This window comes from Plasmodium vivax, chromosome 8, assembly GCF_000002415.2.
Source record: "Plasmodium vivax chromosome 8, whole genome shotgun sequence".
NCBI classification, from domain to species: domain Eukaryota; phylum Apicomplexa; class Aconoidasida; order Haemosporida; family Plasmodiidae; genus Plasmodium; species Plasmodium vivax.
The window spans coordinates 302,903-317,042 of NC_009913.1; the positions used below are offsets into that span (position 1 = coordinate 302,903).

Sequence of the window (14,140 nt, forward strand, 5' to 3'; positions counted from 1 at the left end):
GTGTGCATGTCGTTATGCATCACTTTGCATCCTTCTTCGCACCATTCATTTGTACGCATGGGGTGAGGCGCCCCACCGGCCTGGAGAGAACCTTCGCCTGCTCCCTTAACCAATTCAACCCTGCCCGTCCAGGACGCTCTGCCGAAGCGCGCTAATGGAGCCCATCTTCTCCTCGTAACTCATGCACCTCCAGGAATAAAACGGAATGGCGATTATGCTGTACCCCTTAATCAGCAAGTAATTTATTTTTACTAATGTCTCCGACTTAACGAAATAGTTTTTGTTCTGAAAAACTTCATATGGGTCGTACGAAATGTCGCAAATTAGAAGCAGCTGTTTTTTTTCTGTCTGGGGATTTCGATTTGGGGGGATACTTCCCTTTGCCTGCGTTTTTGACAACCCACCTGCGTTTCTCACATCAGAAGATCCAGCGGATTTATGCTCCTCTTCCATAGGTTCATTCCGCACACTCACTTCCCTCAAGAGGTCCCACTCGGTGCCTTGCCCCGGGGAGTAGAAAAAATCCCGAGGCTCCAAAAACAAGTAAGCCACGTAGTTATCAAATTCGAACAGCGATATTGTGTAGGCATCCTCCTTAAAATACATCTTCACATTTTTCGTAAATTTTTGAACAATTCCAAATAATTCTAAAGTTAGAATTTTATTTGGTATGCTGTCCTTCATGGCGTAGGGGAAGGTATACACCACGGGTGAGTTTTCCTCTGGTGGAGCCGCTTCTTCCTCCGCAGTTGCACCGAATCGATGCCTGCTTTTCCCCCACAGGGTGATGTCCTTATAAAAGTACTCCACAAAAGTATACACACTTTGGTCCTCTATGGGGTAGCCCACCTTTTCGTCTTTACCCTTCCTCCGTACCAACGCGTAATGCTCTAAACATTTTTCGATTGACGAGCTGTGCGCATGCTTCAACTCAGCATTCAACAGATTCACAACAAAGCACAGCACCAAGCTGTGGTTATCCGCATTTTCAGATGCGTGGAAAATACCAAAATAGCGCTTCACTAATTGTTCATAAAAATCGGTATCCTCGTTAATATAAAAGAGGCACTTCTTTCTCCACTTGGCAGAATTGACGGAACTTAAATTTAAAAGTGACAAGTTCCATATGATTGGCGTTTTAAATAAGGCGGAAAAAATTTTTATTAGGCAATTGAAATTTAAGTACTCCTTTGAAAGAATAATTTCCCGACTTATGCAATTTAAGAAAGATTTAAATTTGTCTTCATACTCGCTTACACAATTTTGCAGAAGAAAATTCACCAGACATTCAAATAGGTCTACATTCAACTGGCACACCGAATTGGGATTTATTTTTTGCCTCAAATTGTAATGCAAATAGTGCTGGGTTAGTTCTTCTTCAGAAAAAACGCGGCTCTTCATTTCGCTTCCGCATGAATTCGTTTTTTTTAAAGTGCCCTCCAAAAGGGGGAAGTAAAACTGGGAACTGCTCTGCATATCATGAATGGGGCTGTACTCACTCGCAAGGTGGCCTAGCCGAAATGGCTCCCCCCATTCGTCCTCCGCCAGTGGGCCGCCCCCCTCAGTGTGTTGTTCGCCCACGTTGTTACTGACCACCTCGGTAGGCAAAACATTCCTTCCGTTACTCGTGCTGTCTATCGTGCCGCCGCTCCTTCCGCCGCTCCTCCCGTCGCTCGCTAAATGGGGAGATTTTTCCAAATCTCGCAAAGTGTCCAAATTTACCTTGCCGTTCAGGTGATTTCCCCTCCCATGAACGAACAAAAAATTTTGCACACAGGACAAAATTTGGTCGTACTTAAACTCGACGTTGACGCGCTGCACGCTGTGCGAGTGGTTTACGCTGTGCACGCTGCTTACGCTTCGCACTCGGTTTACGGTGGACAGTATGTTGATCACCTTGACGGCGACGGGGAATGCCAAGTGGGACAAGTTCACACAGGTAACAAACTTACCAGTAACGTGCGAGTGAACTCCTAGCCTGTTTAACGAAATCGCTAACTCGGCCAGCTGCACATTGTTTAAGTGCGGAACGAACGCGGGAATTTTCTCCACAAGTAGGGAGTTTATTTCCTTATTTACAAAGTCGAATTTGGAATACACGTGTGCAATTTTTACGAGCTGATCACCGTTCAACTTGTTTTGATTTTTTACAAAAATGTCAACAGAGGAGTATAACAGCATATCCTTTTTGATGTCCAAGTAGGCAAGCGAAATCAACACGTTGACCAAACTCTCCACGTCAAACATGTGGAGCACATTCAACGTTGCAATGGCTATTCGGTTAAATAGATTGACGTCTCTTATTTGTACTTTGCAAAAACTTAAACTTAAAATGGATAAGTTTTCAGGAGTTGCCAAGTTTATTTTGTTCAAAAACGAAATGGATAATGATGCGTACAGGGGAATGTACACCAAATTTAACTTGGAACATAAAAAAGAAATGTCACATATCTCTTTGATTGAATATTTGCATGTCTGTACGGATATCTGATGCAAGACGTTTCTTACCATCTCCTCTTCTTCATTCAGTTTGTTATTCATTTCCAAAGATTTTAACACCCTATAACAGTCCTTTGCGTCAAATGAGCCTATTTCACCGATTATTCTTTTTTTGAACATTTCGTACATGGCTTTATTTTCGTTCGATATTCTTAAAATGTCGAATGCGTAGTTGCCTAGGCTCTTCGCTGATAATTTTGCGACATCCCTCTCGCTTGGCACAAACACGCTCCTCCTATGACACCAGAAAAGAAGGCCCCTCCTTTGCCTTCTTCCCCTTACACATTTTATCATCTTGTCAGCTCCTCAGAAAATTTTGCAGGACCTGCGAGGGTAATTGCTGCGTCTGGTAATGCTTCATTGTTTTTTTTTCTCAGATTGGTCAACGGTCGAAGTTTCACCAGGCAGCTATTTCGCCTTTCCCATTTGGAAATGAAAAAATGGAGTGAGTGGCAAATCCTACGTGAGGACGAAATTACAAGTGAAAATGCAAGCCGACGCGCCGTTGTGCCGTTAAACGAGTCACGAGCACCCACGGGTGAATTTTCCCGCACTGGAAAGTAAAAAAAAAAAAAAAAAAAAACAACTGCCGCAGCGGGATGTGCCTCCTCACCACTGCGCTATCGCCTTTTCCACCCCACGAACGGTCGAACGATTACACCCTTCCCGTTCGTAATTTTATTTTTTTCCATTTTTTCCTTGTGGAGTGTTGATTACATTTGACTTAACCCTGCTAACTAATTTTTCCACACTTTCGAACGCATATACATTTGTATTCACGTACGCACGCGCCACTTGTCAGTAATGTGCCCACACCCGTTGACGTACTTTCCTTGATTTGTACCCCCACCCCCTCCCTAGTTGGCAACCATGTAGAACGATTTTTACCTGACCAGCTAGCTTTTTTTTTTTTTTTTTTTTTTTTTTTTTTCTGCGTAATTTTCCCCAATGGCGGCGTTTAAACCGTACAAGTTCGTCTTTTTTGACAAAAACGTAAAAAATAGTAACTTGTACAAGCAGATAATTGCACACCTGGATTTGTCAATTCTTTGTAAAGAAATTTATGTAAGTGAAAAGTTTTGCCATTTCAAATACGAACATGTGAGTAGGAACAAATTGGTGTACTTTTCAGATCACAACTTGGTCGACAAATTGAAATGCCCTCCGCGTGACCGCAACATCGGGGAGCACCTTCTACAGCTCACCTCCAGAGGGACGCAGCATGCTCATGACCGCACAGATGAGGAAGACAAATTTGAAGCGAAAAAATTGCATAGCGACACGGTGAAAGAGAAACCAACTGGAATTCCCAACAACGAACTGCGTAAAAATGATGAAGAGGATATGCCCCCCCTCGTAAGTTTCTTTACGTATGATGAAAAAGAAAAAGACGAATTTTTTAACACATTAAATTTGAACAGGAAATACGAGGTGGACCACATAAACATTTTGTGCTTGAGCAATTGCGACTCCATTGTTGATGCGCTTAGGCGGCAGCCAGGCAAACGGAGAATTTCGATCTTCTGCCCATTTTACGTAATTCATGATTATGGCGGTGATAGCGGCGATAGAGGTGCTCTTCTCCATAGCGCCTGGGGCAACTTCGGAGGGAAGAACGTCCCAAAAAGGCTTTCCGAATTTTTATACACCATCGCTAGCGACTTTCTTCCCATGAGTTACAAGTACATTCTTATGTCCGACCTCGTCCGAGCGATTATTGTAAATTCGGAATTGTGTCAAAACCGCGGGGAGGAAAACGTGGAGGTGTTGGAATTCATGGACATGATGCAGATCATAGGGAAGACCGTATAATAGGTGGGGCTATTCCATCCCCCCCAAGAGTATCTTCGCACCATTTGTGTGTATAGCAGTTAGGAGTTATGGCCATCCCATTAAAAGAACCTCCCACTGGGCTGTAAAAATACTTGCATTCCTCCGCTGCCACCAAAGGGGCCGCTTATCAAACCGAAGCTGTGTGGCCATTTACTCACACGCAACTTCGCCAAAGTAGCGGGAAAATCACAATTTAATTATGACAAAGGGATACTGTTTTGTAATGGCGTGAATAAACAGCGCTGCGAAGGGAACAAAATGGGCAGGGCGCGAGATGAATGAGCGAAAGTGGGGGCAAAGTTGGATAGCCCCATACGGCATGATTACATAAAAACGGGGGGAATCCAACTGGGGGAACCCAACTGGGGAAACCCTAATAGGGGTAGGAAAAAAAAAAAAAAAAGAACCACGAACAGAAGGGATACACTCACATAGGGAGGCATCCAACACACGCACAAGGTGCACCCCCCCTTAATCATCACTTGCGCAAAAAGAATTCAATCAATCCTCCGCCTCCCGAGAATCAATCAGCTTCCATTTCTTTAAAACATTAATGAGGGTCTGCTCGGAAAAGTTATCGCCGCCTAACTCGTCAAAGCCAATGATGGAGTGCTCAGTTTGTCCGTTCTGAATAAGCATCAAGGTGGGGATGCACCAAATTTTCAAGCGCTCACAGAGAAAAGGAGATTTTTCAGCGTTAATTTTAACAAAATTAATATGAAGAAATTTTTTGGACATGCTGATCAATTTGCTATCCAAATATTCACACCTCCAGGTGGTCGTCCTGTAAAAATGGCAACATACATTTTTTGAGCTTTTACAAATTTCGAAAAATTCTTTTTCTGATAAAATTTCCTTATATATCCCATGTCCCTTTTTCAGCAAATTTAAATTTTCATTATGTTTATTTTTAAGTTCTTGTAATCTTTTGTTTTTTATAAACTCCAGTTCTTCGTCATTTTCATCGTATATTTTTTTTTCCAGTTTTTCGTATCTTTTGATTTCCAGGTCGATTTCGTTTTCCTTGTCGCGCAGCGCCTCCAGGAGGTGCTTTTCTATGTTCCTCGTCACTTTGTTATTCATTTTGTTTTCCCTCCTTTGCTTCTACGTGCGTATGCTTCTGCTTGCCTCTTCTTTGCTTCCCCTTCTTTCGATTGATGGGATGCTTTTCCTTTATTTGTTCCACAAACGGTACACACGCGCAATGCGCTTCATCAAATTGTGTGCCTGACTTGGACTGCGTCCGTGCGCACTTTGGCCAAAGCGCAGGGGCGGCCGCATGGGCATGTAAAAATGTAGAGCTCTATTTTCACAAACGTGCGTACGTATACCCGCGCAAGTTCATCCGTTCACGACAGCAAGAAGTTTTGTGAAGCCGTACGCCAGTGTGCCCTGGCGGAAGCGTATGCAGGGCGGCGGTCTTGCGTGTGCCGAACGTTTAACGGGGGAAGCGACGCGCCGATTGGGGGGACACCTTAACCAAACCGCTTTCCCGAACGACCAAGCGCCTCGCGTCCACACATGTCCAGCGAACTCACCGAACGGTACTACAGCACACTCCGAACGAAGGTACGAAAATGAGAAAATTTTCATTCGCGCATTTCCACCCCGCAGATAAAAAAGGAGTAAATTTCACGAATGTGGACTCTACCAAAGTGATGGTTGGCCAAGCATACCTTTTGCGAAAAAAAAAAAAAAAAAGAAAAAAGAAACAGAAGAAGGGGAAGGAGGAGCAAATGGCCAAGCACAGGCGCAGTGCGCTACACGTGTTTGCAGTTTTTTTTTTCCCCAATATGTTGTGCCGTATTCCTATTATACAAAACCAGGGGCGACAAATTGCCACAGGTGTTAGCCAGCCCTCGTTCGCTTTGCCTTGCGCACAATTTTTAGCGTCGCGAAGAGGACATTTTTTTTTTTTGCAAACTTTGCTTTTGCCCCTCCTCGCATGGGCCGTGTGAACTGTGCGGCCCCCGTATGCCGCTCATTTCCCCGCATGCATGCGTCGGGGTATACCTACGTGCGTTGTTCCTCCCTTCAGCAGGAGAACCCTCTCTTGGCCGTGGTCTACATTTGACCCGCGTTTTCCAAATTGCTCACAGCGAAAGTATGCTTGACCAAACGTGCCACATCACGTGCAGGTTTTTTTTTACCATTTTGTCATTTTTGCTCCACCCCTTCTGCTTCCTTTTTTTTTCCATTTTAAATTTCTCCTTTGTGGAAAAAACCAAGCAACGTAAAAACGCGCCCCTAACGGATAAAAATATTTCCCAATTTTGTAATTCCTCTTTTTAACAGCTTAAAAAGGCAAAGCTTCTGAGTAGGTGACGCTGAGGGGGTGCCCCTTTCCCTGCCGGTTGTGCTTAAATGTAAGAGCTTATGCTTGTATACTTCCCTGCGAATGTTTGCATGCTCCTCTTTGTATATTCTTCGTTGTGCTTTTCCCGCCGTATGTATGCCTGAATAAGTTGCCTTGCCCCCTACTTACCGTGTGCCGCCCTGCCCCCCACTTGCCGTGTGCCGCCTTACCCCCTACTTTCCCTGTGCCGCCTTACCCCCCCGGCGCGAACAAAATGAAAGTCGAAAGCAACAGCAGCGACCTCGCCGACCCGTTCGCGGCGTCCCAGATTATAGGCGATAAGCTGCTGCAGGGTTGGACCTTGCTGAATGAGTGTTGCCACATGGTAAGATGCGCGCGCCAGTTGGTGCTTGTGCGTGGGAGATGCGCCCCAGCGTTAGCTCCCCAACGAGTGATCCATTTAATATTCATAATCGATGATCTGCTGATAACCCATTCTCTTCTCATAACCGCAGTGCATGGTGACCCCCCTGATTAAGCAGAAGCACAAAGAGGAGCGGTTCTGCGCCAAGTGCAACGTGTACATTCGCTCGGAAAGCCCAGAAGGGGGTGAACTCCCCACCAACAAGGGAAGCAGCAACGTGGATGGAAAGAAAAGGGTGGAAGGGGATTGCCGAAGGGATGACCACCTGGAGGGTCCCCACAATTTGGCTGCTGAGACTAACACTACAAATGTGGAGACCCACCCTGATGCCTGCACAGAGAAGTACCCCCACGCAAGTACCTATGGAGACCCCCTTTTTGAGGAGAAATTGTCCCCCGTAGAATTCATCAAAGAAATAAAACTGCAGCATGACGAGTTTAACCAAATCTTAAACAGAAATAGCATCACGAAGGGGGAAATAGAAAATTTGCTAGAGGTCAAACAGTACGTAAAGGAAAGGTGCGGGTATGACCTCGGCGAGTGGATGAACAGTGGCAGGAGTTCCCTCCTCAAAGGGACACAAATGAGAAGTCAAAAAGAAAGCCAAAAAGAATCAACCCATTTATCGAAAAACGATGTGGACCCCTACGTGGAAGATAAAAAACGAGACCTGTTGCAAAACACAGAAATGAAGCATCCCCATGGGTGTATGGAAGGACAGTCAAGTCAGAAGCGCGAGTATCTAAATGACTCTACACAAAGATCCCCAAATCTGGTAATCTCCAAGGAGAATTATTTCCCCACTGGAGGTATCGATTTTGATAAATACACAAATTATAGGGTAGACTTTATGATTTTAGATAAAGCAAAGGACACCTTCATGCAGAAATTGGATAAGTACGTCGAACAGCTGGGCAGGTGTGACAGCAGGAGTGACGAGAGAGAGTGCATCAGCCAAGTCGCCACCGTCGTGGACGTGCTAGAGAGGGTAAACAACTTGAGGAGAAACATTCACATTGTAATTTAGCGGCTACAGGTATGGCAGTGGAAGATGTGTATCTGCTCCTGCTGTACTCTTAGAGGGACCCACATTACACACATGGTGTAGACCCTTGTAAGGCCCCCTTTTCGTGCCAACCGGTTTGATCACACATCGGTGGGCATACTGAAAGATGATTACCTTTTTTGAAACCCTACCAGGGAGACTCTGCCCAGTTGGCCATATCTCACCATGTAGCCACATTTTTTTTACCCAAATGGAAAAAAAGAAATTGCCACACCGTTTTGTCCACTCTTTGTGGTAGTTTAGCGGCCCCTTTTTTTTTATGGGCATATTCGCTTAGCGACTCGGCGGGGGGGCCACGTACGTACAAAGGTAGCAATTAATAGGCGCCTTGTGCATAAAAATGTACGTATGTACGCACGCATGTATGTATGCATGTATTTTTTTTTTTTTTTTTTTTCCCAATTGACCCCTTACCAATGCAGCATTTGTATGTACTTTTTTCCTTTTTAATTCACTTGCATACTCCTCGGTGCGCACTTTTCCCCCGCGTGGAGAAAACACCCTTCGTCAAGCGCGTAATTTGTTTGCAAAAAGCGCAATAAAAAGAGGCTGTACAAAATAGTGGGCACACGGTGGGGATGCATCTCCCCAGTGTTAAGGCTTTTACCCATTGTTCTGGCTTCCCTGATAGGCCACCTTTTTTTATAACCAGCAATGGAAAAGAAAGCGGCTACTCCTCACTGGTGGTAACGCCACATGGGGGTGCCTCCACTCACGGCACACGTTTACAAGTTGTTCTCTGTTGGGGAAGGGTTTGCTTTAATTGGCATATGCAAATTTTGCATTTTTAAAAAAAGGCAGCCATTAAAACGGATATGAAAGGGTGATATGTGGGGGAACTGACTTGCGGGTTTTTTTTTCTTCCTTTTTTTAGGTGAATAAATAAGCCTCATTTGGTAACCGCCCCTTGGATGTATTCCCCTTCGCACTGTGCTGGCCCAAAAAGGAAGCACGAAAAAAAAACTGCAAGTGGCTTAATCGAATAGCAGTTGGGAGGAGGAACAAAAATGTGGTTATAAAAAGGGGAAAGTGGGGCGCGCAATGGTATCTTTTTATCTACTTATAATACGTCGAGTGTAAGGCGAATATGTGGGGCCTCCCCCCTCTGTTGAGCTTCCCTTTTTGCGTACATTACGCGGGAACACCTGGGGGGTATATATTATACCGCACAGCATGCATAAATAAATTAACATTTTGTACGGGGTGAACCCTCTCCTGTTCGCCCCGTATGCATAATCCCTTTGGCGCATACAACTGCACGCACGCGAAGTGCTGTGCTGGCCTGGGGCCCATTTTGAACCCTCCCGAATCCCTCTGGGCAAAAGTGGTCATACCTTTCCTTCGCGTTCATCTCCGCGCAGCGCCCCCAAGTGGGGAAATTCGCTCCTTTGCAAAAATGGAAAAATGTAACCTTTTTGAGGATGCCCTTTTGGAGGTAAAAAGGAGGCGGCCCCCATTCGCTTTTATTTAAAAAAGGGGAAAAAATAAGTGGGGGAACGTCCCCCTTTGGTAGTTCCGCCTCACTTAAGTTGCTATGCCCTTTCGCTTTGTCATGCACGAAATGATGCAATGGCAAAAAAAGGGTATGCGAAAAGAGGTATGCAAAAAAAAGGGGATGCCAAAAAAAAAGCGGCCCACCAAAAGGGTATATATACTTATATGAACAGAGCCGCGCAAGAGTGCGCCCGTCGCTCCGCTTTTCGTATGCACCAAGGGGAACCCCCATCGCAAAGTATTCTACTTGTACCACTCTTTCACACCCACATGGTTATGCCCGCATTCCGAATCGGCAGCAGTGGGTATTTTTTTTATTCGTGCGGGATGCAAAGCGACGGGCGGCACGGGGGGGAGGATTACTTTTTTGAAATCGACCACGCAGGTATCTGTACGTACAAATACGCATAAGCAATGTACAGGAGCATGTGCGCGCGTATTTTCGTGGCACATAAATCGCCCTAACAAATAAAAACATGCGTTCTGCCTTTGCCTCGTGGGATTGGGCATTTGTTACGTCGCGAGGTTCATTTTGCAATGTACTTTGCACTGCTTTTTTCTTTTCTTTTTTTTTTTTTTTTTTTTTTGCAAAATTGAAAAAAACAACCCAGTTTTCGCTTACCATTTTAGCGGTAACAATTCCAGCACCAAGTTATGTACGTACAAATTACTCACATGGGTATATGATGCATTCCCTTTTCACATCCTTTGCCCTTTGCATTTTAGCGGCCTTACAAAGCCAACGAACTGCAAGCGCAACAGCACATTACCAAAAAAAAAAAAAAAAAAAAAAGAGGAGTTACATTGTACACGTTTGTTTGTTTATATATTTTGCATTTTACATATCACCCTCTTGGTATCCCCCGTTTTGCGAGAAAAAAAAAAACGTTTTTCTTTGAAGAAACACAAAATTGAGGAAATGTACATATGAGAGGATCTGAGTAGCATTCCATGGGTTTACATAACACGTACGTGCGTTATACATGCATACATACATGAGTGGTACATACATGCGACATATATAACTCACTTTGTACGCATTGCTTTGCCGCCCTGCTGCATACTCTGCATATAGCCACCCCCACGCACGCAAGCGAATGCGTCAACTTTTTAACCCCCTATTTAGTTACCAAACTTTTTTAAATTAAAGCCAACTTTTGGAGTATAACCAGCAGTGGCGGAAAAAACCAAACTGGCTTGAAGAAGCGCTTTAAAAAAATAAAACGGCATCAAAAAAAAAAAAAAAAAAACCAAACCAAAGCGTAGCATAGCAAAGCGAAGCAAAGGAAAAAGGAGATTTAAAAATAATATATAAAAAGTGAGAAAACGGAAAAAAAAAAAAGTTACAAACGAAACATTCATATATAGAGTTACCTAATTAAAGAAAATCCCTGCAGCATTTTTTTTATTTTTTTATTTTTTCATTTTTTCATTTTTTCATTTTTACATATTTTCATATTTTCATTTTTTCATTTTTTCATTTTAATTAATTGTATGAACACTTTAAAGAGCAGCTAAGCTTAAGAGGCCATAAGCGTTTGATTAGCATATATGTGAACCCCCACGTTTACGTAAACACGCTCGCGCGCATATGTAAAATAAAAAAAAAACTCCCTAGGGGGAAAACAACCGAATTTGCAAAAATTGCAAATCGCGCAGCCATTTTTTCCCGCGGTTTGTCACTTTCCCAGCAATACATAAATACATATACGCGAGAATTTCCGACTCCCTCCGTATAATTATATTTGCTCACACGTACACGTACGCGCCTTCGTATCGTTACATTCACGCAAGCGCCCCTGTTCACAATTTGGCGAGCGGCCTCAATTTTTACCAACCCGAAAAATCCAACACAACAAGATAACCATTCACCATGGAGGATAACAGTAATGTAAGTCGCAATTTTTTTTTCCCCCCCATTTTACGCATTTCTTTTGCGAAAAATTGAGTGTTGTATTTCCACCAACTGATCGTTTAATCAGTTGTGATGCGGCACACAGAAAGGGTTGCTTCTGTTGCGGGTGCCAAGTGCACCAAAGCGCAAAGTGCAGTTACGCTGTGAGAATGTAGAGCTGAGTGAGCGCGCTGCGAATCTGCGCCTGTGTCAGTATGTGTATTTATTTGCGCGGAAGGCGCTTTTCGGGGGTGCCAAGTGTCGAAAGAAGGAAAAAGCGGACGCGGCTACGCACCGCAGCGGTGGTGTGCATGCCATCCGCATATCTTATGCATACCACATGCGTACCACCGTAGCGCTTCTTGCCCCCCCTGGAGGAACCCCCTTTTTGTGCGTTTCACCCAATATGCAATTCGTTAACATTTTTCTCCCCCCCTCGGGCGATAGGCATCCGTTCACTCCGCTGTGCAGCAAAGCCCAGCCAAGGGTTGTCGGGTTTACGTTGGAAATTTGCCCTGGAAAGTCACATGGCCAGTTTTGAAGACGCACATGAAAAAAGCCGGAGATGTCGTGCGGGTCGACATTTTCGAGGACACGCAGGGAAGGTCAAAGGTGGGTCATCTGCATGTGTTGTGTGTGTAGGGTGCTCACATAGTGCCGTGTGTGTAGGGTGCTCACATAGTGCCGTGTGTGTAGGGTGCTCACATAGTGCCGTGTGTGTAGGGTGCTCACATAGTGCCGTGTGTGTAGGGTGCTCACATAGTGCCGTGTGTGTAGGATACTCGCCTAGTCCCGTGTGTGTATTCGCACAAGTGTGCTATGAAGCAGCTTCCCAATTTTTTTTGACCGCACCTGAGGCGTAAGTCTGCTCGTGCAGCTGTGTGCGTGCACATCCTGCATGTGATGCCATTTTCCCCTTATCTGCTCAGGGATGTGGAATTGTAGAGTATGCCACGTATGAGGAGGCGCAGGAGGCCATAAACAGTCTGAACGATTCCAAGTTGGAGGGTAAGTCGACTCGTCGGTGCCTGCGTGGAGCGAGGCGGTTGCATATGCGCATGGTGTTTCACACGTGCTGATTGCTTCATACGTACCGTGTGCCTCTTTCATGGTGAGCGCCTCTGACATGCCTGTTTTTGCACACCCCGTGCTGCCCTTCAGACCGACTCATTTTCGTGAGGGAGGATCGAGAGGAAAACTCGGGCAACTACGAAAAGCGCAGATTCAACAACGTGAGGAAAGACAAGTTCTACGACCCCAGAAGGAGACGCGATTTTGACTACAGAAGGGACTACAGAAGAGACGACTTTCGAAGGGACTACCGTAGAGACGAATACAGAAGAGACTTCCGAAGGGACTTCCGAAGAGACGATTTCCGAAGAAGCGAGTTCAGAATGTCCAGCAAGAGAAACTGCACCCTCATCGTTTACAACTTGCCACCACAAAGCACTTGGAAAGAATTAAAAGATTTATTTAAAAAACACGGCCGAGTGGTCAGGGCAGATTTGAAAAATGAGGAAACCGCATCAAAGGAAGTCACCGGAACGGTCATTATGGAGAGTGAGTACGACGCGAAAAACGCAATTGACGCGCTCAACTTTTGCAACTTCGACGGGTACATTTTGAAGGTCAACTTTGAGAACACCGAGTGAAGGAAGGGAGGCAGCGTGGAATGGGGCAACAGCAAAAGCGAAAGAAAAAGCGAAGAGAGAGCGAAGCAGAAAAGTGGAAGCGAAGAAGGATTGGATACGTAGCAAGACAGGTACGCAGTAAGATAGATACGCAGTAAGATAGATAGACAGTAAGACACATACGCAGTAAGATAGAATTGTCCTAAGACAGATGTGTAGTAAGATAGATACGTAGTAAGATCGAATTGTAGCAGAGAGCAAGTGTACAGAAGAACAAGCGGAGAGAGAGGGGGAAAAGTGCCCCCACCTTGCTGCAGTTCCGCGCGCGCCCCCACTGCCCATATGTAAGCAACTAAAGGCATGTAAAAATGGACCACTCCACTCCCATGTGTGTTCTTTACCCCCTGCTGTGTAACGTAGTAAAGCTTTTTATGGAGTCCCAGTTTAATGAACAGACCCACCACAAGCAAAAAAAAAAAAAAAAAACCCTCCCCCTCACGTACCCCCTCTCCCTGTTCCCATGTATATGTATATATAAAAATAAATGTGCCCACTCGCCTATGCCGTTTTATATGCTCACCTACATAATGCAGTTATATGTATGTATGTGTGTGTGTATATGTATGCTGTGTGCATACGTGCGTATGTGCGCGCGTGCATATGTGCGTGCATGCAGGAAGTAGCCATTGTTAAGAGCCCTATGTTATCTGAGCCAAAAATAAAAAAAAAAAAAAAAAAAAAGACCAGTGTATATGCATATGTTCATACGGAAGGAAATATATATGTGCAGATATATATTTTTTTAATTTCTCGCAACTCATATTTTTGTATTTGAAACTACTCAAAATTTTTAATCTATTTTAAAAAAAAAAGATGAAAAAATATGTTACCCAGTGAGACGCTCCGGAGGAGCAGGCGAAATGAAGAGCTCCCCCTTTTTTTTTTTTTTTTTGCGTCTCAGCATGGCTGTCACGTGGAGGAAGGAGTGACCCTTCACCGCAGC

The 14,140-nt window shown here is 44.6% G+C and overlaps 5 protein-coding genes across 5 annotated transcripts, besides 15 other annotated features; 3 read left to right on the forward strand and 2 right to left on the reverse strand.

Moving 5' to 3' along the window:
- Nucleotides 1-114: 114 nt before the first annotated feature.
- Nucleotides 115-3,054, reverse strand: PVX_094515 (hypothetical protein, conserved; the record flags this gene model as incomplete). The annotated part of the gene is made up of 1 exon (XM_001614321.1): nt 115-3,054. Exon 1 carries the CDS (start codon nt 2,791-2,793, stop codon nt 115-117), a length of 2,679 nt encoding a protein of 892 aa, XP_001614371.1. The 5' UTR covers nt 2,794-3,054.
- Nucleotides 443-469: a microsatellite.
- Nucleotides 1,788-1,844: a microsatellite.
- Nucleotides 2,389-2,412: a microsatellite.
- Nucleotides 2,906-2,930: a microsatellite.
- A 393-nt stretch (nt 3,055-3,447) lies between the features above and the next one.
- On the forward strand, nt 3,448-4,311 carry PVX_094520 (hypothetical protein, conserved; the record flags this gene model as incomplete). Its single annotated transcript, XM_001614322.1, has 1 exon — nt 3,448-4,311. The coding sequence occupies one exon, from the start codon at nt 3,448-3,450 to the stop codon at nt 4,309-4,311; it is 864 nt and encodes a 287-aa protein (XP_001614372.1).
- Nucleotides 4,249-4,270: a microsatellite.
- Nucleotides 4,312-4,360: 49 nt separating the features above from the next.
- Nucleotides 4,361-4,479: a microsatellite.
- A 90-nt stretch (nt 4,480-4,569) lies between these two features.
- Nucleotides 4,570-4,728: a microsatellite.
- A 105-nt stretch (nt 4,729-4,833) lies between these two features.
- PVX_094525 (thioredoxin domain containing protein) lies at nt 4,834-5,415 on the reverse strand (the record flags this gene model as incomplete). Its single annotated transcript, XM_001614323.1, has 1 exon — nt 4,834-5,415. The coding sequence occupies one exon, from the start codon at nt 5,413-5,415 to the stop codon at nt 4,834-4,836; it is 582 nt and encodes a 193-aa protein (XP_001614373.1).
- Nucleotides 4,867-4,886: a microsatellite.
- Nucleotides 4,966-5,081: a microsatellite.
- Nucleotides 5,416-5,418: 3 nt separating the features above from the next.
- Nucleotides 5,419-5,438: a microsatellite.
- Nucleotides 5,439-6,277: 839 nt separating this feature from the next.
- On the forward strand, nt 6,278-10,164 carry PVX_094530 (hypothetical protein). The gene is made up of 4 exons (XM_001614324.1): nt 6,278-6,436; nt 6,628-6,698; nt 6,910-7,013; nt 7,144-10,164. The coding sequence occupies exons 3-4, from the start codon at nt 7,011-7,013 to the stop codon at nt 8,077-8,079; spliced, it is 939 nt and encodes a 312-aa protein (XP_001614374.1). The 5' UTR covers nt 6,278-6,436; nt 6,628-6,698; nt 6,910-7,010; the 3' UTR covers nt 8,080-10,164.
- Nucleotides 7,296-7,326: a microsatellite.
- Nucleotides 7,371-7,404: a microsatellite.
- Nucleotides 7,800-7,824: a microsatellite.
- Nucleotides 8,743-8,762: a microsatellite.
- Nucleotides 10,165-10,221: 57 nt separating the features above from the next.
- PVX_094535 (RNA binding protein, putative) lies at nt 10,222-13,828 on the forward strand. The gene is made up of 4 exons (XM_001614325.1): nt 10,222-11,503; nt 11,954-12,118; nt 12,436-12,514; nt 12,668-13,828. Exons 1-4 carry the CDS (start codon nt 11,486-11,488, stop codon nt 13,156-13,158), a joined length of 753 nt encoding a protein of 250 aa, XP_001614375.1. The 5' UTR covers nt 10,222-11,485; the 3' UTR covers nt 13,159-13,828.
- Nucleotides 11,109-11,170: a microsatellite.
- Nucleotides 13,829-14,140: the final 312 nt, after the last annotated feature.